The sequence below is a fragment of the Myxocyprinus asiaticus genome, chromosome 39, assembly GCF_019703515.2.
Source record: "Myxocyprinus asiaticus isolate MX2 ecotype Aquarium Trade chromosome 39, UBuf_Myxa_2, whole genome shotgun sequence".
NCBI lineage: Eukaryota > Metazoa > Chordata > Actinopteri > Cypriniformes > Catostomidae > Myxocyprinus > Myxocyprinus asiaticus.
In genome coordinates this window covers 7,848,150-7,875,337 of record NC_059382.1, presented here as the reverse complement: position 1 = coordinate 7,875,337, position 27,188 = coordinate 7,848,150, and the positions used below count along the sequence as shown (strand labels likewise).

General features: G+C 40.3%; 1 protein-coding gene across 1 annotated transcript in view; it reads right to left on the bottom strand.

Moving 5' to 3' along the window:
- nphs1 (NPHS1 adhesion molecule, nephrin) overlaps positions 1-27,188 on the bottom strand; it is a 137,267-nt gene that overhangs the window by 93,444 nt on the left and 16,635 nt on the right. The window contains exon 4 of the mRNA XM_051679119.1: positions 21,796-21,918. Coding sequence (XP_051535079.1) covers positions 21,796-21,918 — 123 coding nt within the window. The remainder of the gene's footprint in view (positions 1-21,795; positions 21,919-27,188) is intronic.

Below are 27,188 nucleotides of genomic sequence, written 5' to 3'. Positions count from 1 at the left end.
TTACATTTTTGAAGAAATGTGAGTGGTGTTTGTACGTGCAAATCTCACCGCCACAATGTTAGTTTCAGCCATTAACAGTATTAGCTAAGCTATGGCTTAAGTGTGAACGTTTTTTACGGCGTTGCTAAGGTGTTCTGGGTGGTTACTAAGGAATTGCTCAGCAGTTGTTTACTAGCCCAAGTCAAAAAGGGTCCATCCCAGGTCTCTACGATGTTCTGCTCCCTATATATGTCAGTTTACTTGTCCGCAAAGCAAAAATTATACAATCACTTATAAAAGTAATAGCACACCTCTTCTCAACAAGCCACACAATTTCAGGTATCATTCATGTCTGTAGAACAAATTCTAAGGCACCCGTCCTGTACCATTTTATTGCCATACCACAATACATGATTACCTTTGACCCTTATATATGACCCTATTCTATGTCCTCTTATGTCATTATGTTTTTAAATTTACGGCAACCAATTTAACAAAGCAGTCTGGTTCTGGAAGCAAAAATACCATTCATTTTCTCCACAGACGAATTGATTTTTACCGAAAACTTCTGTGAGCTCCGAGGTTGTTAAGCAATGGTATATGTTTTTGTTGAAGCCATCAGTCTGCAACTCTGCATTATTTCAGCTTCATTTCAACTTTGTGTTTTATCGCAGAATTGTGAAGAACTACACGACTCATAAATCCTAATGAGAAAGATACCAATCAGAGAGTTGCGGCAACGAGCTCTGCAGGGACCGCCCACTGCCATGTCACACTGTGAATGATGCAAATTAATTTCCTCGTTAAAGTCGTTAAGTACAGTCTTTTACCTGTATATTTGACCGATTTTTAAATCCTTTTTGCTTCAAATCAAAGTTTAATGTTGTGACCTCAGAGCTGGTTGTTTTGGTTCATCCCTTAGAATGCTTTTATAAAGATTTTATGAAATCCCCATGGAAAAAAATGAATGAATGTCTACATAATTTTTGTCATTACAGTTTATTCTTGTTTTGAAGTAAAAAGAAACCTTAAGATTTAATAATTTTTAAATGTAACATTTTTTTTTTTTTCTCAAATCTCTGCCTGTTTGGCAGGCATCTCGGCCTGGATGAAGGAACAACACTTGCAACTTAAACCAGCTCCTCGTCTTTCCAGCCAACCCTGCTGTTGAACACAACATCACCGTGCTGCTGGGTGCAACTACAGTGATGCCTTCCAAAACGGTCAGAAATCTAGGGGTAACCATCGATAACCATTTCAATTTCACAAACCACATCTCAAAGACAGCACGATCATTCAGATTTACACTCTAAAAATATCAGGACAATAAGACCCTTCCTCTCTGAACATGCCACACAACTTCTTGTTCAGTCACTAGTCATAACTAGACTGGACTACTGTAATGCTCTTATTGCAGGCCTCCCTGCGTGTGCAATTAGGCCCCTGCAAACGATCCAGAATGCAACAGCACACCTGGTCTTTACTGAACCAAAGAGAGCGTATGTTACACCACTCCTTGTCTCTCTTCACTGGCTGCCTGTTGATGCGCGTATCAACTTCAAGGCTCTGATGCTGGCATACAGAACAGTCACTAGGTCTGCTCCAGCATACCTAAAATAATTTCTGCAGAGCTACATTCCCACCAGAAGCCAGCGGTCTGCTAATGTGTGGCACCTTGTTGTACCAACACAAAGAGGCACCAAAACACTTTCCTGGACTTTCGGTTTCACTGTACCACGTTGATGGAATGACCTTCCCAACTCCATCCGTGAAGCAGACTCACTCTCTGTCTTAAAAAAAAAAAACCGGCTAAAAACACATCTTTTCCATGAGCACTTAACCATTCACTCATATATATATATATATATATATATATATATATATATATATATATATATATATATATATATACATTTTTTTTTATTATTTATTTATTTATTTTTTTAATGATATATATTCTTGTTGCACTCTAATCTGTCTTGAATACTACTATTCTGATGCTGGTAAAACTTTGTAATGCAGCACTTTTTGCACCACTGTCTCCTTAATATGAATCGCTTATGATGTATTATTCCTTTTTTGTAAGTCGCTTTGGATAAAAGCGTCTGCCAAATAAATTATTACATTTACATTTATTCATGCATTAGAGGGTCTGAAAATAGAAATAGTTTTATGTCAGAGTAAGGTTGAGGGGATAGAGAATATCATCAGCTAAGTAAAAAAAATTATAATTCAATGGAAAATCCCCACCATGATAGAAAAACAGACACGTGTGAGCGTGTGTTTAAGTCCATGCTAGAGGCTGCTTTGGGAGTACAAGCATGACAGCCAATGGTTAGTCAGGCAAAGATGATGACCTCTGAGAAGCCCACCTGTGTTGCCCACCATACTTTCCACAACCTTTCCTCTCTAGACGCACACATACTGTACGCTTACATGCACAGAGCAAATAAAAATCCAGACATGCACATACACGTTTGCATACACAAGGGCAGAAGCATGCATGCATGCAAAAAAAAAAAAAAACAACGCTCAGGCGGGATACATTCAGCCGCAAAATTTGATTCATTAGACAAATGCAGATACAAGACAGATAAGGAAGATAAGAAGCTCATTAGCGCAGACAGATGAACATCTCCTTAAAATTCTCCCTAAAATAAAAATAACAAAATAAGAAATCTACATATTGCAAAGTGAAAATTAAGCTAATGTTCGTGAAATTCCATTATGACATTATTTTCATGTAATTTCCTTGCCAAATTCTCATTAATGTTTTGCGTATGGACATTATTATTGACTCCAATTAGCCAATTAGCCTATCAGAAACTAATTGGCTAATTGCCTAAAGGCTTGACATCATTTTCTGCAATTTTCCAAGCTGCTTAAAGGCACAGTTAACTTAGTGAATGTAACCTTCTGACCCACTGGAATTGTCATATAGTCAGTTAAAAGTGAAACAATCTGTCTGTAAACAATTGTTGGGAAAAATTACTCATGTCATGCACAAAGTAGATGTCCTAAACAACTTACCAAAACTATAGTTTACTAATATGAAATCTGTGGAGTGGTTAAAAAATTAGTTTTAATGACTTCAACCTAAGTGTATGTAAACTTCTGACTTCAGCTGTATATATAATTGTTTATTCATATACTGTGTGTGTGTGTATATATATGTTATTTATTTATTTTTTATTGTTTTTACAGTACACACCAAGCACTTTTACACCTACTTATTCATGCAATTATCTAATCAGCCAATCATGTGGCAGCAGTGCAATGCATAAAATCATGCAGATACAGGTCATGAGCTTCAGTTAATGTTCACATCAACCATCAGAATGGGGAAAATATGTGATCTCAGTGATTTCGACTGTGGCATGATTGTTGGTGCCAGACGGGCTGGTTTGAGTATTCCTGTAACTGCTGATCTCCTGGGATTTTCACGCCCACCAGTCTCTAGTTTACTCAGATGGTGGCAAAAATTAAAAAAATATCCAGTGAGTGGCAGTTCTTTGGACAGAATAGCCTTGTTGATGAGAGAGGTCAACGGAGAATGGCCATACTGTTTCGAGCTGACAGAAAGGCTACGGGAACCCAGTTAACCGCTCTGTACAATTGTAGTGAGCAGAGTAGCATCTCAGAATGCACAACATGTCGAACCTTGAGGCAGATGGGCTACAACAGCAGAAGACCACATCAGGCACTTTATTAAGACCATAGTGTTCTAACAAAGTGCTTGGTGAGTGTATATACTGTATGCATTACAGTAATGAGAATTGGGGGTTGGGTCCTTAATTGTCACAATTCTTAATTGTCTTTAGGTAAAATTAATTGGAGATGATTGGACATAATAGGAGATGATCTCTTACATGGTCTGGTGACACGAGGCAGCTTGAGGGTCATTCACACAATCCTCCCTCAACCTAATGACAGTCTTTTCTTGTGGTCACGTGTAGGTAGATCTTCAGAGTGTCTCTCTCTTTCACACACATGGATACAGACATCAGGAGAGTGCTCTCACGAACACGAACACACACACACACACACACACACACACACTCCAGAGCCTTGGTAGACCACATGAGCAAACACACTGTTAACAAGCTCTGACCAGACATGCCTCAAAAGGCTTGAATACACTCATCGACCAACATACACATGGTTATGGTGGGCTCAGGTGTGAGCTCTGAATCTAAGAGCCATTGAAGCAGTCCCTTTCCTCCTCTCTTCTCTCTCTCTTTCATTCCACCTCTCATTTCATCTCATATTCTCATCTTCATATCACTGATCTTTCCACCTCTTCCTTCGCTCCGCACTTCTCCTCTCATCTCTTCCCATCACATCTTGTCCTTGTCTGAAGAGTGGAGCAGGTGCATTTGAGGCTACTGAGATAACAGCAATCTTTCCCTCCCTCCTTCTTTCCTACTCTCTTATATTCCTTTATTTTCAGCCCAACGAATATGACAATAAACACTTTCAACATTCAACAGAACAAGACTTGATTTGCATAAATCGGACTGACAACTGATAAACAAAACAGTGTCCGAATCAGTTACCACTCATAACCTGGAGACACAAGTCCACCTTTCTACACAAGACAAGAGTCCAAATACGTACTACCGCTTTCACCCTCTGAAATATAAAGCAAGAACTTGCAGAGATAAACAGTTGCAATCTTGAATTGTAAATTCAATTAAAAGTCATTCACAGTTTAATACCCCCGAAAGATTTAAAAACTGTGGCTCTGTGGCACTATCAAAATATTGCTTTGTTTATTTGATCATTCTAACAAGCTAGACCGGTTTCGACATATTAAACTTTTCAAATGTTCAAAGAGAAACATATTTTTGTAAAAAGGTATCTTTTTATATTCATACAGTATGTATGTCCTTTTGGTTTAAAATGAATTCTAACTGAGTACTTAATTGGGCTTCATAACTTTTGGGAAAAGATAGTTTTTGCATGAAAGTTTTGCATGTATGTTTAGTCTGAGGCTATACAGAACTGAAAACACCCAGAGGCAGGTGTGATAGCACCTGCAGATGACTTAAAGTGGGTGACAGCCATTCATATATGGCACAAATCATGACTCAGATACTGAGCATGGGCTGCAAAAAGATGCCTGAACAAAACTAAGATCATGGCAACTCAGCAGTGCACACAGACACCAGAAATGTGCTTTTAGCCAGCCTAGAGGGCATTGTGTTATGATGCTGATGAACCAAATGCACTTGGTATGCCATAACCAAGACCACTGTCACATATAAAGCCTGTTTACTGGAACATGCTTAATTTTCTCACATGTGCTGCTCATACACAATAATATAGCAATACCATTCAAAAGTTGTAAAATGTTATTGCTCTAAGAAAACTTCAGTTTTTGTTTCTTTATTGTTGGTGGGTTTTGTTGAATCTCTTTTCATTTCAGAACTAAATAAAATTACTTGGGGAAAAAAAAAAAAAAAAACCTTGGTTGAAAATGTTATCTTATTAGACACCAGAAAATAAAGATCTCATAATTTTCCTCAGTGGCATCATTATTGCTATCTAATAAATAGAAAATGATGAACATATGGTTGAACAAGTGATAAACAAGTGACTGATTTTCAAACTTTTAAACCAGGAGCTGTTTAATGCATATTAACTCAATTAAAAGTGCTTTATAAACATATATACACTGAACAAAAATATAAATGCAACATGTAAAGTGTTGGTCCCATGTTTCATGAGCTGAAATAAAAGATCCTACACATTTTCCATATGCATTGATTAGATTAGATTAGATTAGATTAGATTAGGGCCTAATGAATTTATTTCAATTGACTGATTTCCTTAAATGAACTGTAACTCAGAAAAATCTTTGAAATTGTTGCATGTTGCGTTTATATTTTTGTTCAGTATATATATATATATATATATATATATATATATATATAGTATATACACAGTATATACACAGTACTGTGCAAAAGTGTTGGCACTTAAGATATTTCACAAAAACATTTGTCTTAAGGTGGTTATTTATATCTTCAGTCTGTCAATAGGAAAAATACATTTTAGACTCCCAAACATTACTTTTGCAAATAGAAAAGATTAGAATAGGAGAACAGGGCGCTCTGCAAGAGATGGCATTGCCCCCACAGAGCCCCCCACTGAACATCGAGTCATTCTGGGATTACATGAAGAGAAAGAAGCAATTGAGACAGCCTAAATAGATAGAACAACTGTGGCGAATTCTCCAAGAAGCTTGGAACATCCTATCTGCCAACAACCAAGAAACACTTTGTCCAGGTGTACCTAGGAGAATTGGTGCTGTTTAAAGGCAAAGGTGGCCACACCAAATATTGATTTAGCTTTTGTATGTTTACTGGACTTTGTATGATGTTAACTGATAAATGAAAACTATTTATGGCATTATTTTTGAAAAAATACATACATACATACACACATATATATATATATATATATACAGCTCTGGAAAAAATTAAAAGACCAATGCAAAATTATCAGTTTCTCTGGATTTAGGTATGTGTTTGAGTAAATGAACATTTTTGTTTTATTAAAGTACTGACAGCATTTCTTCCAAATTCCAAATAAAAATATTGTCATTTTGGGCATTTATTTGCAGAAAATGACAGCTAGTCAAAATAATAAAAAAGATGCAGTGTTTTCAGACCTCAAATAATGCAAAGAAAACAAGTTCATATTAATTTTATAAACAACACAATACTAATGTTTTAACTTGGGAAGAGTTCAGAAATCAATATTTGGTGGAATAACCCTGATTTTCAATTACATATTTTAATGCGTCTTGGCATGCTCTCTACCAGTCTTTCACATTGCTGTTGGGTGACTTTATGCCACTCCTGGTGCAAAAATTCAAGCAGCTCGGCTTTGTTTGAAGGCTTGTGACCATCCAAGACGCATGAAAGCTATGTGTAACAAAGGTTCAGGTTGGGCAGATAAAGGACCAAGCAGGAACCGGTTTCCACACTTCACGTGAATCCGTTTTATTCACAAATAACCAGAAATCGCTGCAGAGCTTCACTCAAAAAATAAGACGGCTTTTCAGTGTCACTCAAATAAACAGTCTGCTTTTCAGCTTCACACAACACAAGACTCTCTCTCAGGGGTCAGACACGAAGACTCTGGTCTGTCTGTCTCTCTCTCTCTCTCTCTGTGAACTAGCCATCTTTTTATCTCCCTGACTCTCACTGTGAACATAGAGATGGTAATTAGTCACAATTCATCTCAGTCGGATGTGCTTACTGCTCTCTCTCCCCCCAGATGGGTGCTCATCTACGGCCTCACCTCCACACTGTGATTGAAAATCAGGGTTATTCCACCAAATGTTGATTTTTGAACTCTTCCTGAGTTAAAACATTAGTATTGTGTTGTTTAAAAATGAATTTGAACTTGTTTTTTTTTTTTGCATTATTCGAGGTCTGAAAACACTGCATCTTTTTTGTTATTTTGACCACTTGTCATTTTCTGCAAATAAATGCTCTAAATGACAATATTTTTATTTGGAATTTGGGAGAAATATTGTCAGTACTTTATAGAATAAATCAAAATACCTATAACACATACCTATAAATAGAAAATCCAGAGAAATTGATAATTTTGCAGTGGTCTCTTAATTTTTCACAGAGCTGTATGTATATATATATATATATATATCAGTCAGTCACGATTTCTCAGAGTAGGCAAGAGAGGCAATGCCTCCTCAAAAATTCGGGTGAGCAAAAACAACTGTACATAAAGTTCAAACAAAGTGCATAGCAGTCGTATTTCTAAAGTCACTCTGTCAAACAGTGACACCGGCGGATAAAGTTTCAAAAGGGAGGCAGCATCTCTCACGCCTCCCTTCAGCTCATTGCAATATCACTTAACCCGTAAAGCGTGTGCTGAATGTGAGGCTGGGTAACTGCCGAATATAGACAAAAAGTCATGTGAGGGGAGAAGCTGGCTCCGATTAGCGCTGATTCGTTAAATACGCTGTCAATCAGTCAATGCGCTAGTGCCCGCATCTCATGCCCTCGTCCTCGCAGTGGATCTCTGCAGATCGCTATGAATGGGACAAACTGATGTAAGTGGAGAAACTAGCACAGAAAACAACTAACACTTTTGGTCACATCCAAATCAAAATGAACTTAAAATTACTTGAAATATGAAATGGTATGTGAGTGACACGCTTTTTATTGAACAATAGCTCTTAAAGGTACAGATCCATGCCATCACAAACCCTGTGTTGTTTACCAAGGAGTAGATGATGGATAATCCAAAAATAAGATGATTATAAAACAATAATAGGCGAACAGATGAAATATACATGAGATATGCTTGTTGCTGTATTCTTGTAGGTATTGTTTTTGAGGCAATGAAAAAAACAATGCATTCACTTGATGAGTCTTTGATTTGACCTGATTTAATAAACAGTGTTAATATCAACTTACAAAAATAAGTATTTCATGCTTATTTACAGTGCAAGTTAAAAGGTATTGCATATGCCTTCCCGTACAGAAATCGGATATATAGCAATTAACATATACAATGTTAATTTTTTGGGGGACATATACGTATAGACATAGCCTATACAAATTCGATGATAATAAACTGATTTAAGCAAAATATATGTTACATATAGAACAACAGCCATTAGTATTTAGTATTTTGTTATTATGTTGTTGTATTTATAAGCAAAATATGTGACATTTTATATTATACATTTTTATGCAGGCCTACTTTTTCATATCATATGTTGTGATAAATCAGATTTCAGATTTGTAGGGTTTAACCTGAAAGCTATTCAAATGTCAGATGGAACTGAAATAGGAATTTGTACTGGACTTGAAAAAAAACGAGTCGCTGAAATTGCACTCTGCCTCCTCATTTCAAAAGTATATACTATGTATATATATATATATATATATATATATATATATATATATATATATATACTACCTGCAACTAACTAGCAAGTACTGAAGCAAATCATGGTTCATGGACATGACACTTTTTTTTTTTTTTTTTTTTTTTTTTTTGCCATTCGACATGTCTTGGCCCAACTTCCTTTTTCATTAGGAAATATGTGATGTCAAAAATATATTTGTCAACCGTTTACATGTGGTCTTTAATGGGCAAGTAGCCACTAAGTGTCCAAGTATCGCTCAAAAACGTGTTTCTATGAGCTTAAAATGTTAGTAACTTTAGAAGTCTATTATGATAAATATCTGTACACAAATAACTAATGTGTCCCACATTTATTAATGGGTCAACTATTGGATATTGATAAAAAAAATAAAAATAAAAGTGGAGGCAACAGTGAGTGTTTGAACCAGATCCAACTCTATTTGCGAAATGCTAACAATGGTTCCTTATCTGTCACTCACTTGACGTTGTGTCGATGTAGTGACACTAGGGGTCACTCTTGGGAGCCCCAAACACCTCTGGTTTTTTAAAAATGAGAATTGGCGAGTGGAATTTGCACGCCACTCTCCGGAACATACGGGTATAAAAGGAGCTGGAATGCAACCAATCATTCAGATTTTCTCTTCGGAGCCGAGCAGTTCTATTCATTCAGCTGAATTCATCCGCCGAGTTCATTCACCTTTCTCTGCTGGATTTTACGACGCATTTCAGCGGCTTCTCCCCCTCTGCATCTGTGGTTTGCAGAGAACGCCCCTGGGTGCTTCAGCAGAATATTTAAAAGAGCATATTCTAAAAGAATATATTTTCTTTCTGAAAGAGCGGCACACACAGAACGTCTTTTTAACGACGCGTCTGTTTAAAGATGCCTTTCCGTTTGTGTATTATTCCTGGTTGCGGTCGTTATCTCTCTGCTTCCGATGGCCATGATCGCTGTCATACGTGTCTGGGCACTGCCCATGCGGAGACATCAGTCGTGGATAAGTCATGTCCTCATTGCGAGAACATGACCATGGCACTGTTGTGGTCATGGCTTGCTTTCGTAAAAAAGCAAGCCACCCCAGCGTCTCCCAACACCGGTCCTTCTACCTATGGGCTTAAAACCGTGTTGGTTAGCATTGGGGGCGATTTGGGGACATCAATGGGACCACCTCCGCCGGGTATCCCCCCACGGACCTCCCATTCCCCAGCATGCTCGCTTGCCCCGATCGGGCTCTCACATGAGCCCGGCAGCTCGTCTCAGTGCGAGTTCGACTTCTCATTCAGAGCTCCGGAAGACAATGAGTTATCAAGCTGTTTGTCCTCATGTATTCAGATAGAAGACAAAGGCAGGCCTAACAGTCGTAAAACCTAACTCAGCCCCCACACATTCCATGTTGTAAATTTTACTGATAAAAATTGCGCCAAAATCAAACAAAGGGAGTCCAAAACAGACTACAAATCCAGGAAGCCTTGCTCACTAAAGGATCGAGCTCTCAACTCCTATTGGATGAGGCACACAACAGAACATCCCTCAAACATGACATCATCAAGAGTTCAAATAATTCTGAAATGCTTAAAGATTTCGCTTCCAGCGACTTCGTTCACCGAATAAAGACGTAGCTTTTGCTGCTCTCCGGTGCAACCTCTTGGCACAATGGAGTAATGTCCGACTTGAAACTGTAGCCATACAATCCCCAATCTCGCTCGACGAGTTGAGATTACTCTGTGTTCAACCGAACACTCTAACAGATCAGAAGGAGACCGCCGAGCAATTCGCATCTTCATCCGTTGGCCTACAGAAGTGAAGAGATTAAAGATTTCTCTTCCATCTTCAATCAAGTCGACATTTCTGAGTTCTCCGCCAGCCTGCTGACAATCAACAGCCGTACCGCCCGCCGACAGTGCGAGGAAACGGCCTCCCATCATCACACGAGCCTCAAGGAACCGGGTCAAAGTTAAAGGACGGAGGAAAACACATTCTACCTGTGTCCTCATGCGATTCAAGTAAGAGGTTACGTCTGGGCAGAGATAGAATATTATAGCGTGTTATTCTTGTGTTTCAAGGTTTTTTTGCTTGTACAGTTTACGGACTGCCATGTCCGCTCATTATTAATACTCAGGGTATTAATTATCACAAATTTGTTTTGCTGTATTGTGGTCCAACCAAATTGGATTGTTATACATTTTCACCATCGCGGGTGAGACAGAAACTGAGTTCATCCATTAGAGTCAAATAAGGCAGGACTTTTACGAGCCCCGCTCGTAAAACCGCGTCTCTGAGTGATGAACACGGCTGCTTTCTCTTCAGCTATCGCGAAATCAGCTTTCGGGCTGTCACTTAATAATCTCTCTCTCTCTCTCTTACTAACCACACTGACACACACACACACACACTGTCACACACACACCTTATGTGTTATAGGATTATTTTATTTCCATATCTAATCATATCACTGTTTAGTTTGTAGTTGTAAGTCAGAAGTTTATTGACTGCATTGTATTAATTATTAATTGATATTACTGCATAAATAAATTTTTGTTTATATTACAAAGAGAAGTGTTTTGGTTTGTTTTGCATACGCCTGTGTCATGCTGACGGGATGTCAGTGCTCGGATTCAAACCTTCATTCATTGTTTTTTTTCCCGAAAATCGATATTCTTCGGATGTCGATTTTCCTAAGAAAACAATCTAATATTGAGACTGTTTTACTATTTGGTTATTAGTCCCTAATTCTAGGGTGGTGCCCCATCAATGTTAATCCTTATTAATATTCTATTGATTTTTGATAATTGATAATTATCTTTGATTGAATTTGAATGATCAATAAGCTAGTGTTCATTTTAATGTTTCATCGATGTTAACAATTAACGATTATCTTTGATAATTGTTGATTTAAAGGATTAAAAAAAAGCTAACATTGATTCTCATCAATGTTCTGTTGATTTTAATAATTAATAATTATCTTTGATAATTATTAATAATTGCTAATAACCAAACTTGCTCCTAAACGTAGTACACTACATTTACTGGAGTCCCATATGAGGTTTTAATGAGTTAGATCCAATTAATTAATTTAAATATTAATTAATAACTACAGAAATAATTATTCATTATTTCTGATAGTAACACTGATCTAAACAACCAGTAAAGCCCGACAAAGTGCAGCATCGGAGAGCGGGCTCGTCCAGTCTGATGCAGAGGCTTCGGCTCGGCTTCCTCCTTCGTGAACGGTCACCCAGCCTCATGCCGACGCAGAAATGACGACAAGCGGACAAGGCATGGTTCCTTGATGCCCCCATTTCCCAGGTTGGCCTGTTTGGCGATGCCGTCGAGGTCTTTGCCCAGCAGTTCTCGGCAGTGAAGAAGCAGATGGAGGTTTTACAACATATCCTGCCCCGGCGCGGCTTAAGACCCCGCACCCTGTCTGCTCGTCGCCAAGGGCGTCATCCTGCAGCAGCAACACCGGCTCTGCCGCAGCCCGCCCCCATGGCCCGGCTCCGGCGTGGAGCCCTCTGCAGGAAGCAGATGTCATCCGTCTCGCGGCCGGCCACTAAGAACCCGAGGAAGGCTTCGAAGCACCCCTGAGACGGGCGACCCAGGGGCGAGGAGATCCACTTCTCTGGGGCTGGTCGACAGACCACTCCATCCCCGGTGGAGGGCTGGGAGGAGAATCTTTTGTCGCCACATGCCCAGAGGCTGTGGCACCCAAAAGCCTGACAAAAGAATGGTTCCCTTGTCTCCTGGGTCACATATCCGGTGTGCACGGCCGTCGTCACATCCACTGTCCCATTTTGGCAGGTATGGCACTCCAGCGGCGGACCCCCCGCCCCTGTATGCCCAGCTGTGGCACAAACATGCCCACACGGGATTGGTTCCAGTGGACTACGGGGACGAGATTCCTCCTCCCCCCTCCTCGACCAATCTTATGGTGGCTGGCAGGAGCCAGGTAAGTGCTTTGATGTCCCTGAACTCAGCACAGCCACAGGGCTCGAGTCCCCTCGACGTGGCACCTCGAGCTCCACCCCACCGCGAGGCCCCACCCGCCGGTATGTCTGACGTGATCATTCCCTTTGTCCCTCTCGCCCGGAGTTTGGGCGCATGGCTCGCGCTTTCCAACCCGTCGTAATGGCTGACCCGGACCATCTGACTCGGCTATGCGATTCAGTTCGCCAGGCACCCACCCAGGTTCAGCGGGGTCCGCTTCACCTTGGTGGAGGGCGAGAACAGCGTTACCTTTCATGCGGAGATCGTGACCCTTCTGCGCAAGGGCGCAATAGAGCCTGTCCCTCCAGCCGAGATGAGGAAAGGGTTCTACAGCCCTTACTTCATCATACCAAAGAAAGGCGGTGGGTTGCGACCAATCCTAGACCTGCGAGTACTGAACCGAGTGTCTGACATCTAGATTGGTTCGTGGCGGTAGACCTGAAGGATGCGTACTTCCACATCTAGGTCCTACCTCGACACAGACCCTTCCTACGGTCTGCCTACGAGGGCCAGGCGTACCAGTACAAGGTCCTCCCCTTTGGCCTGTCCTTGTCCTCTCGCGTCTTCACGAAGGTCGCAGAAGCAGCCCTTGCCCCGCTAAGGGAGGTGGGCATCCGCATTCTCAACTATCTCGATGACTGGCTGATCTTAGCTCACTCTCGAGAGTTACTATGCGCACACAGGGACCTCATGCTCTGGTACCTCAGCCGACTGGGGCTTCGGGTCAACTGGGAAAAGAGCAAGCTCTCCCCAATTCAGAGCATCTCTTTTCTCTGTCTGGAGTTGGACTCGATGACAGCGCGCCTCACGAACGAGCGTGCACAGTCTGAAACTGTGCTGAACTGTCTGAAAGCATTCAGACGGAGAACAGCGATTCCACTGAAACACTTTCAGAGGCTCCTGGGGCATGTGGCATCCTCAGCGGTGGCCACACCGCTCGGGTTGATGCATATGAGACCGCTTCAGCTCTGGCTTCGGACTCGAGTCCCGATATGGGCATGGCACCACGGGACACATCGCGTGACCATCATGCCGGTCTGTCGCCGCCTCTTCAGCCCTTGGACCGACCTGGCATTTCTACAGGCAGGGGTTCCCTTAGAGCAGGTCTCCAGGCATGTTGTGGTTACAACAGACTCCTCCAAGACGGGCTGGGGTGCCGTATGCAACGGGCACACAGCCGCCGGCTCTTGGACTGGCCCGCGGCTGAGTTGGCACATCAACCACCTAGAGTTGTTGGCAGTACTGCTCACCTTGTGGAGGTTTCGGCCATTGATCCAGGGCAAGCACGTGTTGGTCCGGACGGACTACACAGCGACGGTAGCTTACATCAACCGCCAAGGCGGTCTACGCTCCCATTGCATGTCACAACTCGCCTGCCGTCTCCTCCTCTGGAGTCAGCTGCGCCTCAATCGCTACGAGCCACTCACATCCCGGGTGATCTCAACACTGCAGCGGATGCGCTGTCACATCAGGTTACCCTCAGGGGAGAGTGGAGAATCCACCCTCAGGTGGTCCAGCTGATTTGGAGTCGATTCGGTCAAGCATAGGTAGACCTGTTTGCTTCCCGGGAATCCTCCCACTGCCCGCTTTGGTACGCCTTGACTGAGGCACCTCTGAGTATAGATGCATTGGCACACAGCTGGCCCCCTGGACTACACAAGTATGTGTTTCCCCCAGTGAGCATACATGCACAGACCCTGTGCAAGGTCAGGGAGGTTGAGGAGCAAGTCATCCTAGTAGCACCCAACTGGCCCACCCAGACATGATTCTCGGATCTCACAGTCCTCGTGACAGCCCCCCCTGGCGAATTCCCCTGAGGAAGGACCTTCTTTCTCAGGGACGGGGCACAATCTGGCACCCGTGACCAGACCTCTGGAATCTCCACGTCTGGCCCTTGGACGGGACATGGAGGACTTAAATGCCCTACCGTCTGCGGTATCACTCAGGCTAGGGCTCCCTCTACGAGGCGCCTGTATGCCTTGAAGTGGCATCTGTTCGCTAAGTGGTGTTCTTCCCGATGGGAAGACCCCCAGAGATGTGCAGGCGGATCGGTGCTTTCCTTCCTGCAGGAGAGGTTGGAGGGGCGGCTGTCCCCCTCCACCTTGAAGGTGTATGTAGCCGCTATTTCGGCTCATCACGATGCAGTAGATGGTAAGTACTTGGGGAAGCACGACTTGATCATCAGGTTCCTGAGAGGTGCTAGGAGGTTGAACCCCTCTAGACCACGCCTCGTTACCCCGTGGGACCTCTCTGTAGTCCTTCAGGGTCTATGGGGAGCTCCCTTTGAGCCCTTGGAGCCAGCTGAGCTTAAGGCACTCTCTTTCAAGACTGCCCTCCTGACTGCGCTCACTTCCATCAAGAGAGTAGGGACCTGCAAGTGTTCTCTGTCAGTGAATCGTGCCTGGAGTTCGGTCCGGGTTACTCTCACGTGATCCTGAGACCCCGACCGGGCTATGTGCCCAAGGTTCTCACGACCCCTTTTAGGGATCACGTGGTGAACCTGCAAGCGCTGCCCCAGGAAGAGGCAGACCCAGCCTTGGCGTTTCTGTGTCCGGTGCGAGCTTTACGCATCTATTTGGATTGCACGCAGAGCTTTAGAAGCTCTGAGCAGCTCTTTGTCTGCTTTGGTGGACAGCGGAAAGGAAGCACTGTCTCCAAACAGAGGATCGCCAACTGGGTCACTGACGCCATCGCTATGGCATATCAAGCTCAGGACGTGCCACCCCCTGCAGGGTTACGAGCCCACTCTACCAGGAGAGTGGCTGCCTCCTGGTCCCTGGCCAGTGGCACCTCTTTGGCAGACATCTGCCAAATGGGCAACACCCAACACATTTGTGAGGTTCTACAATCTCCGGGTTGAGTCGGTTTCGTCCCGTGTAGTGGCAGGCACAAGCAGGTAAGTTCCGGGACAGCTGGCCAGGTGTACTGCTTGTGCATAGCACCTTTCCCCTCCCTTGAGGGGAAGACGTGCGCTCTTGACTCCCAGTAGTGTTCACAGACTGTGATCCCTGGATGACTTCCTCCTTAGCCCTGTGGCAGTCGAGTTTGCGGAGAAACTCGCTGCCGGCTCAGTAAGCGCACTGGTAAGGCCCTGTACTGAGGTAGGTGCTCCGCATGCGGTGGTTCCCCATAGGTAACCCCATGTGTTATATCTTCTGTAAAATCGTTTCCCTCTTGGTAAACTACGTCTTCCTTGAGCAGAGGGACCTCCGGTTGCCATGCTTGTTGAAACTCCTCCCCCCTTGGGTAGGACCTACCATGCGACTCTCCACATGACATACTTCCGACAAGACTCATTAAGACCATGCGATGTATTTCCACTTGAAGTACTCCCCCCCCCCCCCTTCTCTGTGCGGGGTGTGGTCTCCACGGTGTCTTTCCCTTGGGAGTGACGTGGACACTCGTGGATCCCGACGTGGACACTCGCGGATCCCAGTCCGTTAACAAAATTCCACTCTTTTTGGGGAGAAAAAAAAGAGGGAAAAGAGGCCTCGGCTGGACTAGCCTGTCCCTTTTTGTTGAGCAGTCAACTTGTTCCTGAAGGACCGTTCGACACTCATAGCAGCGTTGGGGGAGGTTACGTGACAGCCTGATGCGCTGGCTATGAGGCACACAAAAGTCTGCCCGTCTCGCACCATTAGTCCGAATAACACAGTTCAGCTAGTTGTGGTGTTTTTTATAGGGACCCCTAGTGTCACTACATCGACACAACGTCGAGTGAGTGACAGATAGGGAACATCCTGGTTACTTTCGTAACCTCTGTTCCCTGATGGAGGGAACGAGACTTTGTGTCTCTCTTGCCACAACGCTGAACTACCCGCTGAAATGGCTGGGACCTGGTCTCGGCTCCTCAGCACAAAACCTGAATGAGTGGTTGCATACCAGCTCCTTTTATACCCGTATGTCCGGGGGAGTGGCATGCAAATTCCACTTGGCAATTCTCATTGGCCTTTTTTCAAAAAAGCAGAGGTTTTTGGGGCTCCCATGTGTGACCCCTAGTGTCACTACATCGACACAACCTCTCGTTCCCTCCATCAGGGAACGGAGGTTACGAAAAGTAACCAGAACATTTTGCGAGCAAGAACACATGACTGCCTGTTCGTTCAGGATTATAAGGTGCCACTTGAAGCTATGGCTGTCTATGTGCGACAAAGAAGAAAAAAACATACAAACACACACACAGAGAAGCCAAAATGATTCTCGGCAGTGCCTGTGGAGATGGTTATTGATGTTGTGGCCACACTCTTGGCTTCTAGCAATTAAGCCATTATAAAACACATCATATGGACATAGGGAATCCAATTAAGACCCTGCCTCATCTTTTAGTCTCTCGCTCTGTCTTTCTCTCCTATTTTCCTCTGCCTCACCACTCCCTTCTGTAAAGACATTATGCCATTCAGACTGGATTTACTGAGGAAGATTAGAAGCAGACACAGCAAAAAATCCAATGGCAAACGGGTGCAACGGTGAGGTAATGGATGGGAAAATACTGCTGCCTTCAGCACGCAAACGTCTATTTCAAAACTGCATACCAACAAACATTGGCCTTGAAAGGGATCATTTTCATAGAACATGAAAATTCTGTCAATATTTACTCATTCTAATGTTGTTGCAAACCCTTTCTTTCTTCGATGGACAACAAAAGGGGTAACGCTTTACAATAAGGTATTTGTTAACATTAGTGAAGTACCTTAGTATCTTGGTTAATGTTAATTAAATTGTAACTAATATTGTTTTATTATTATAATTTTATTAATATTAGTTAATGCTTTATGAACTACCAATAAACAATTGTATTTTCCTAAATTAACATTTACCAAGATTAATAAATGCTGTTAAAAAAAAAAAAAAAAAAAATGCATGATGCCAAATGCATTTACTATTGTTAACAAATACATACTTATTGTAAAGTGTTACCACAAAAGAAGATATTTTAATAATGTGCATGCCACTCTTTTCCATACAGTGTAAGGGGTCTAGGGCAGTCAAGATCAAAAAGGTAAAAACAAAACACCATAAAAGCAGTCCATATGACTCCTGTGCTATAATTAAGTCATTATTCAATGAAAATCTTGCCTGACAGCAATGGTCACCATTCACTTTCATTGTATGAAGAAGAACAGCTTGGACATTCTGCTATAAAAAAAAATTTAGTTTGTGTTTCACAGAAGAAAGAATGTCATATGGTATCGAAAGAGTGGGTAAATGATGACAGCATTCCTTTAATATCTTAGTAACATATGCTAACACCCAGCAAAAGAGTGCAAAATGGCATGCACTATTTAGATAAACAAAAACACATACAATAAAATGACATATATTGACAGTGATAAATGAGCCATGCTGTTGATGCAGCAGCATCTATGTTTGTGTATCTGTGTGAAACCAAGATTCTGTTACACCTATAACTATCTTCACTCTCTTGTCCTTTCTCTTTTTCATTGCTGTCAATGAAACCTGCTGCCTTCCCAAGCAAAAGAAAAGCAGTCACCAGAGCAACCACCCTCTAATACACACACACGCACGCACACACACACACACACACACACACACACACACACACACACACACACACACACACATAACTCTGAGACAGAAGAGGAAGTGAATGCTTGATGACTGGTGAAGAAAAGGGGCTTTCAAGACCCCCTGCCTTAGACATATGGGCCGGCTCCCACCACGGGAGGCAGAATAAATGGAGGAAAAGCAAAAGACAGAGACTGAAAGAGAGATTGAGCGAGAAAGATAGATACATTTGACAGAAAGGCTGGAAAAGAGAAAGAAAGTGTGAAACAGGAAGGATTAAGGAAGTATTAGAGAGCGTGACTGGGAGAGAGAGTGAAGGAATGATAGACCGTTCAGTGATGTGACGTGGGCCAGTGAACGTGCTCTATAGGTTACATCTCTTGAGAGACTGCTGCAGAATAATCTTGAAAGGTACGTTAAACAAGCAAATAAACAATTCATAAATAAAGGCCTTAACTAAAAAAGTGATAGATGGAATAGCAGCCATGGAATAGAAAGGCTGCTAAAATCAGGGAGGAAGCAAGATTTAGAAGTGTCTAACTTTGTACCACCTATGTTTTGTAAAATAATCATTTAAGTACTTGCAAGGCATCATTTTATTGATATTTCTTAAACAGTCTGATTAGGGTTTGTTCTAACTTAACTTCTTACTTGTAACTTATTAATTAAGCCTGAATCGCTTTGCATACTGTTCAGACTCCATTCTGTCTTTGTTTTGTAGATAATTTCAACCTTATGTGTGCAATTTGTACGTATATATATATATATATATATATATACACACACACACACACAAACCTATATACCTAAAAGGGATAATTCACCCAAAAATGAAAATTCTCTCATCATTTACTCACATTCATGCCATCCCAGATATGTGTGACTTTCTTTCTTCAGCAGAACACATTTGAAGAAAAATAGAAATATATCTTAGCTCAGTAGGTCCTTAAAATGCAAGTGGATGGTGATCAGACTTTTGAAGCTCCTAAAATCACAGACAGTCAGCATAAACGTCATCCATACGACTCCAGCGGTTAAATTAATGTCTTATAAAGCGACATGATCGCTTTTGGTGCGAAAAGATCAATATTTAATTATTTAACTTTGAAGAATCACTTCTGGTCATCAGCAGTGTTGGCGTGTGACGTAATCGTGTTGGCATGTGAGACACGCAAGAACTGACACACATGCGACACACTCGGAAAAGCAGTGCTGTTTACAACTGAGTAGAAAGAATGCTGTACAGAAGCTTCATGGTTTTGGTTTAGATCTGTATTTGTATCTGTTTCTTTACTCACAATGGTGCATTGGTGTGCTGATCCTGGATGTCTCAACTAAGAGAAAAATGTGATATTATGTCCATGTCAAAGCAAACACTGCAAGTATTTTTGTCTTGTTTTCCTGTAAAATTATCTAAACATTCTTAAAATGTGATTTATGTACTTGTCAAGCAAAATGGCATAAGACATTATGATAAATCTGACAAATTTTAGTGAACTTCAGACTTAAAACAAAGAAAAAATCTGCCAATGGGGTACAAATAATAAAACTTGTTTTCCCTTTGAATTAAATTTTATTTTTCTTACCCCATGTGCAAACAGTTTTTTCTTGTTTTAAGCATAAATCTCACTAAATTTGGTTAAATTTCTCAAAACAAGGCTTAAAGTCTTATGCCAGTTTGATTGGTTTAGTGATGGTTTATAGTTAAAAAGTACTTAAACATTGATCTTTTTTTTTGCACCAAAAGCGAAAATGTCATTTTAGAAGACATTAATTTAACAGCTGGTGTCATATGGATGATGTTTATGCTGACTGTCTCTGATTTTTGGAGCTTCAAATGTCTGACCACCATCCACTTGCATTTTAAAGACCTACTGAGCTAAGATATTTTTTTATTTTTCTTCAAATGTGTTCTGGTGAAGAAAGAAAGTCACACCTGGGATGTCACGAGGGTGCGTAAATGATGAGAGAATTTGCCTTTTTGGGTGAAGTATCCCTTTAACAGCTGAGTTTCTGGTGAAGAAATGCACTACCCGTGATCCCGAAGGGAAACAATCCACCAATCAGAGAATCGCAGTGAACAAAGAGCGTCAATCAAGCGATGTAGCACCCACCCACTCCCATGATGCACTGTGTTGCTTTCCATACACTGTCATATTACTTGTTTATTTGCACATTTTTGCAATTAAATCAAGATATATTGTTTCTGTACTTATAATCAACAACTTTAAATCAATATTATTTATATTTTTCCATAGTTTTTAATTCGATTTTGTTATTCGCAATGCTCCATGGGATTGCAGTTCATGCCCTCGTGAAAGTCGTTAAGTACACAGTCTGCATCTTTGTCTGTTTCTCTTTTTCAAATATTTTTAAATTCAAATCAAAGTTTGTAATGATGTGATCCACCTCAGAGCTGGTTGGTTTGGTTTGTGGCTTAAAACTCTTTTATGAAGGATTTTATGAAATCCCAAAGGAAAGGATGAGTGGGAAAAATTCTTCCAGAACCTAGACAGATGACTCTTTTCAAACTAGACCTGATAAAGTATCTGTCTGTAAAACCATAGCAGCATTTAACAGCAGATGTGTGTAATTTTTGTATCCCAACTTTACATGCAGACACAACTATAAGTAACACATTTGTAGGTTGATTTCACCTAAAAGTATAATACGGCATCAACATTCCTCTGCCTGTTTCTAGACATTGGCTTGACCAGTGCTGTGAGTTTGGGGTAAGACTATATGTTTGTGCAACCAATGAAAGATGGGACAGTTTTGTGGAATCTGTTTGAAAACAGCGATTATTTTTGCAATTCCGTTTGGTGATGCTAATTACACATGACACTTTTTTGAAGCACACTTCAGCCACGGCTTTTATATAACTTGGCTCAGATTTTCTACTGCAAAGGACACAGCAAAATCAATCTGGACAAATTATATTCCACTGCAGAGTAAAAAATAAATAAATAAAATAAATAAATAAAATTAAAAAGAGAAAAAGTAATCACCAATGAGCAGGAAGACCCCTGTGAGCGCACTGCAAAGTCTCAGATGTTGCCCGCTATAAGTGTCTCATCCGCTGTGGCCAAACGCGCTAACTAATTGACTGCATCACTAATGCGCGCTATCACTGCTGTCATACACCTGTGACCATTGGGACTTTATCTGAAGTGTAGCACAAGGGATTCTTCTCATACAGCAGAGAGACTCCGTGGCTCATTAGCACCCTGAATGTGGCGGTAGTGACAGGGCTAGGTTTGCCAATGCGTGTCACCTTTTCAGTGTGTGCGCAGCCATTAGCGGGCTTGGTTGAGTGATCTGTCATGGGTAAAGTTGTCCCGCATGCTTCTCCCCCCGCCCCCCCTTGCTTGGTGGTATAAGATGGTTTTGCTTACTCTGCACGTTGAGCCAGGCTGTACGGGACACAATGGCACGGCTGCTTACAGAACGGCCCACTTGGCACTCGTAGGGGGCGTCGTCTTCCAAGCTTACATTCAGAATCTGAAGATGGTACTGTCCTTTAGTGCAGAAAGAGAAATAGACAAAGAACAGAAAGTATGAGGAGGAGACGAAGGGAGAAAAAATTTGATGTTTCAAAGATTTATTGTCCACAACAACACAAAGAAACTGAATGGATCATTCAGTTGTTTGGCTTTTTAGAAGACATATTCCAGGTTGAATATAACTTAAAGGAATAGTTCACCCAAAAATGAAAATTCTCTCATCATATTTACTCACCCTTATGCCGTCCCAGATGTGTATTACTTTCCTTCTTCTGCTGAACTCAATTGAAGATTTTTAGAAGAATATCTCAGCTGTTTGGTCCATACAATGCAAGTGAATGGGTGCCAAAATTTTGAAGCTCCAAAAATCACTTAAGTCAGCATAAAAGTAATCCATAAGACTCCAGTGATTAAATCAATGTCTTCAGAAGCTATATGATAGGTTTGGGTGAGAAACAGACTAATATTTAAGTCCTTTTTTTTAACTATAAATTCTTCTCCTTGCTCAGTCAATCTCCACTTTAACTTTCACTTCTGCATTCTTCTTGGGTTTTTGGTGATTCACATTCTTCATGATCATATTTATCTGTTTCTTTTATGCCTTTCACTTTTAAGCTGCCTTTATGTGCTTTTTGCAGCGTAACAATTTTGGCAGCCATTCACTTGCATTGTATGGACCTCTAGAGCTGAAATATTCTTCTAAAAATCATAATTTGTGTTCTGCAAAAGAACGAAAGTCATACACATCTGGGATGGCACGAGGGGGAGTAAATTATGTGATAATTTGTATTTTTGGGTGAACTACTGTATTCTTTTAAGCACTATTGAAACCATCTGTAATCCTGTTGCTAACAATAGAAAACTACACTATTTCAATTTGTAAATCTGTTTGTAAAATAAAAACCTATATATATATATATAGTAATACAATTACAATGGAAGTCTATGGGGTAACTCTACTGCACTGGGACAAAATGTTACAAACAGAAAATTATCACATGGTTTTAGAAGTATGCCCAACAAACATTAAATGTGTTAGCATGATACTACTGTGATCACTTATCAACCTTATCTGAGAAAAGTTATATATCTATCACCTCATTTCCTGACCATTTAAAGTCAGTAAACATAGTAACTTTTGTATGGCAGAAACGGAGATGACATAACTATCAGAAAAAAAACAGGTTTTACATGGAGCAAATTCCACCCACAAGAATTACTTTGGTAATCCTGACACTTTTCTAGGTTCTAAGTTCATCCACCAGCAATCCCACCTTAAAAATATAATTTACACTTTACAACTTTTTTTTTTTATTATTTTTATTTTTTTTTATTTTTTACAGAATAATTCATGTAAGTGCTTTAACAAAAATACAAGCTTCACCCCAGAACACTGGCCCCATAGACTTCCATTGTAAGTGCATTACTGCAAATGTTTTCTTTGCTTGTTTCTACAAACAGAGAGACAAGTCATAGTAAAAAAAAACTGCATGCAAAGGTTGTATTTGACCCAAAATACTGCTTAAAATTATGGGCTGATTATGTTTGGATTTTGGAAAAGCTTATTTCAAGAGTTCTAAGAATCCTAATATTAATGTTCATTTGGCGATTATAAATTTTCAAATGCTTATTTAAATTCAGTTTTAATTGGAAAGAAACAAAGCACAGTAAAGCAGGTGCAATTGTCAAATGGCAGTGCTAAATTTGTACGCAATCCCAAATTAATACCACCAATTAGCTACCAGCCCTGTTGAGAGAAGTCATTAATCTTATTTGATGCTGTCCTTAAACATCATTCCTTTCTGTGCAAGATGTTTTTGTGTTATTTACTAGCAGAATATCGTGCCACCAAGGGGTTGTTTGTTCAACTATCATTATGCGAGGATTAATGGCTGCTTCTCCGAAGTTTATGCAAGCTGTTCGAGCTTTGAACATTTTTCTTTCCCTTTTTTTTTCCATTTCTCCTCCACTCTGAAGGAAACTAACATGCAGAAAATAGTATCTTGATATGACAACTTCCATGCCTGAAAAGAGGTGTCAGCCAGTATGGCAGGATAATTAACACCAAGCTGCAGCAATTTTCAGATCTATGTGATCACAGAAGGTAAGGAAACCACTTTCAAATCATTTAAAGATTTTCCACTCTCTTGAAATTGCACTCTGTACACGTCGCAATGGTCTTGCTGTTCGGCCTGTTTGCAAATGTGTATTTGAAGGAGTCCAATAAGTACACCTCTGACAACCAGAATGAAATGCTGATGGAGACTGTGGCCTGCTCTCTCGCTCATTTCCTTTCTGAATGTCCATGAGTGTGTGTCAGTGTGTGTATGTGTGCACACCTATTACTTGTAACAGCATTTGTGTAAATTTGTTTGTGTAGTTATCTGTATATCAGTAGATTAGGGTTGACAGGGTTAACATTAAAGATGCTTTCAGCATGTCTTTTTAGGATATCATTTGTCCCTTTCACTGCACTCTTTATCTGTCATAGTATCAATGCCCCGTGACAAAAAAACAAAAACAAAAAAAAACAAAAAAAGAGTAGCAGTAAGCGTAAGCATTTTTGAGCGGTTGCACCTACATTTGGCACAAACTTCCTCTCATGCAATGCCGGATAGCAGCTTTTGTCCTCCACAAAGAGGAGCAGATGCTCGGGCCCTGTTTAGTATTGTTTTTTTAATTAGCTTTTCTTTGTTTTTTGTTTTTTACATAGACCATGCATGCTGGCCAAGCATTATAGGTTATTCAGTGGCTCAGTCCACTGCACAATAATCTTAATTTACTCTCAATGGACAGTAAAAATAGGAGTAATTCAGAGCAGATTTTTTTGTTATTTATTTATTTGAAGGGGGAAAAGGGGAGTACTGCAGTCCTCTCACTCGAAGAAGCTAATTTCTTAAAATCTCTCTCAAGTACTTACATTATAACCCCTTTGATATCATCCCGCTAAGCTGTTTTTAAGAGAGTCGAGCACAATTTTGATGAGCAAGTCTTCATGTAAACTTGAAATTCAAACTGGGGCTTCTATACACAACTGCAGATTATGAGCAGAACGGTTTCTAATGATTCCCACTAATAATCTTATTCTTTATTATAAATTTTTTCTTCACATTTTAGAATAATAGTAAAGTCATCAAAACTATGGAATAACATAAATGGAACTATGGGATTTATGTTGTGACTAAACAAAATCCAAAATAAACAAAAACTGTGTTATATTTTAGCATCTTCAAAGTAGTCACCCTTTGCCTAGATTTTGCAGAAATGTACTCTTGACATTTTCTCAACCAACTTCTTGAGGTATCACCCTGGGATGCTTTTTAAACAGTATTGAAGGAGTTCCCATCTATACTGGGCACTTATTGGCTGCTTTTCTTTATTATTTGGTCCAAGTCATCAATTAAAAAAAAAAAAAAAATAATAATATATATATATATTTTATTAAATATTAGATTTATAATTAAATAAATTAATATGTTGGCACAATCATATTTTTGTCTACGAAACTAATTTCAAACATTTAAGCATACGCCCTCAGATCAAAAGATTTTTAAGATCATGAGAAACATTTCAGTTGTGTTTCAAAAGTTTTGACCAGTAGTGTGTGTGTGTGTGTGTGTGTGTGTGTGTGTGTGTGTGTGTGTGTGTGTGTGTGTGTGTATATATATATATATATAATAAAGCCTATTTTTAGGACCATTAAAGGAATAGATCACCCAACATTGAAAATTCTCTCATCATTTACTTACCCTCATGCCATCCCAGATGTATGACTTTCTTTCATCTGCTGAACTCAAATGAAGATTTTTAGAAAAATTTCTCAGCTCTTTTGGTCCATACAATGCAACTGAATGGGTGACAAAATTTTAAAGCTAAAAAAAAAAAAAAGTCATCATAAAAGTAATCCATAAGACTCCAGTGGTTAAATTAATGTTAAATTAATTTAAATAGGTTTTAAATTCAGATAAAACGAAATTAATGCTGTTTTCAAGTTCCAGAGCCTTACCTTTAAATCATTCTAACATCATATCTTCCCAAGGTATAAAAATTTCATGTGTTGTCAATTATAAGTATTTGGGTATTTTATTTGATAGCCAATTATCTTTCAAGTTTCATATGGATAATATAATTTCTAAACTTAAACTAGGGTTTTACTTTAGAAATAGAATATTATGTGGGGTCTGGTTAGCACAGCGAGTAAAGATGCTGACTACCACCCCTGGAGTTCATGAGTTCGAATCCTGGGCATGCTGGGTGACTCCAGCCAGGTCTCCTAAGCAACCAAATTGGCCCAGTTGCTAGGGAGGAGAGTCACATGAGGTAACCTCTTCATGGTCGCTATAATGTGGTTTGCTATTGGTGAGTTGTGCATGGATGCCGCTTTGGATGATGTGAAGCCTCCACACGTGCTATGTCTCCGCAGTAACATGCTCAACAAGCCACATAAGATGCGCGGATTGACTATCTCAGACGCGGAGACAACTGAGATACGTCCTCCGCCACCTGGATTGAGGTGAGTCACTACGCCACCACGAGGACAATTGGGAATTCCAAATTGGGGAGAACAAGGGGAAAAATAAATAAATAATTAAATAATAATAATAATTAAAAAAAAGAAATAGAACTTTATTCTCTTTTAGTGCTGGAAAATACTTGGTGTCTGCAACTTTTCTACCATTATTGGATTATGGAGATCTGCTTTATATGAATGCTCCAGTACAACATTAAAAAAAAAAAAGGACAATGTTTTAAAGGATAATCTTTGTTCAAATGACCAGTTATATTTGAAAGTTCCTAGTACAGAGCTTGGTAAAAAAGATTTTAAGTATAATGCTCCTGCTGCTTGGAATAATTTACAAAACTTTTTAAAGTTGTCTATGCTCCCATCATTAAAAGAATTTAAGTTACTTTTTAAAGATATGGTGTTTTATCTTCTTGTGAACTGTTGCTGTGATTCCTGTTTTTTTTTTTTATATATATATATATATATATATATATTGCGTTGTTGTTGTTGTTATTGTTATTTTAAATTGTTATTTATGTTACTTGTTGCTGCCCTCTCGGCTAGGTCACTCTTGTAAAAAAGATCTTACTCTCTTTTTACCTGGTTAAAGGAAAAGAAAGAAAGAATGTCTTCAGAAGCGATATGATAGGTGTAAGTGAGAAACAGATGATTTTCACATTCTTGTATTTTTGGTGATTCATATTCTTCATGCATACCGCCCCCTACTGGGCAGGGAGAATTTCTAGCAAAAAAATTACTTAATATTGATCTGTTTCTCACC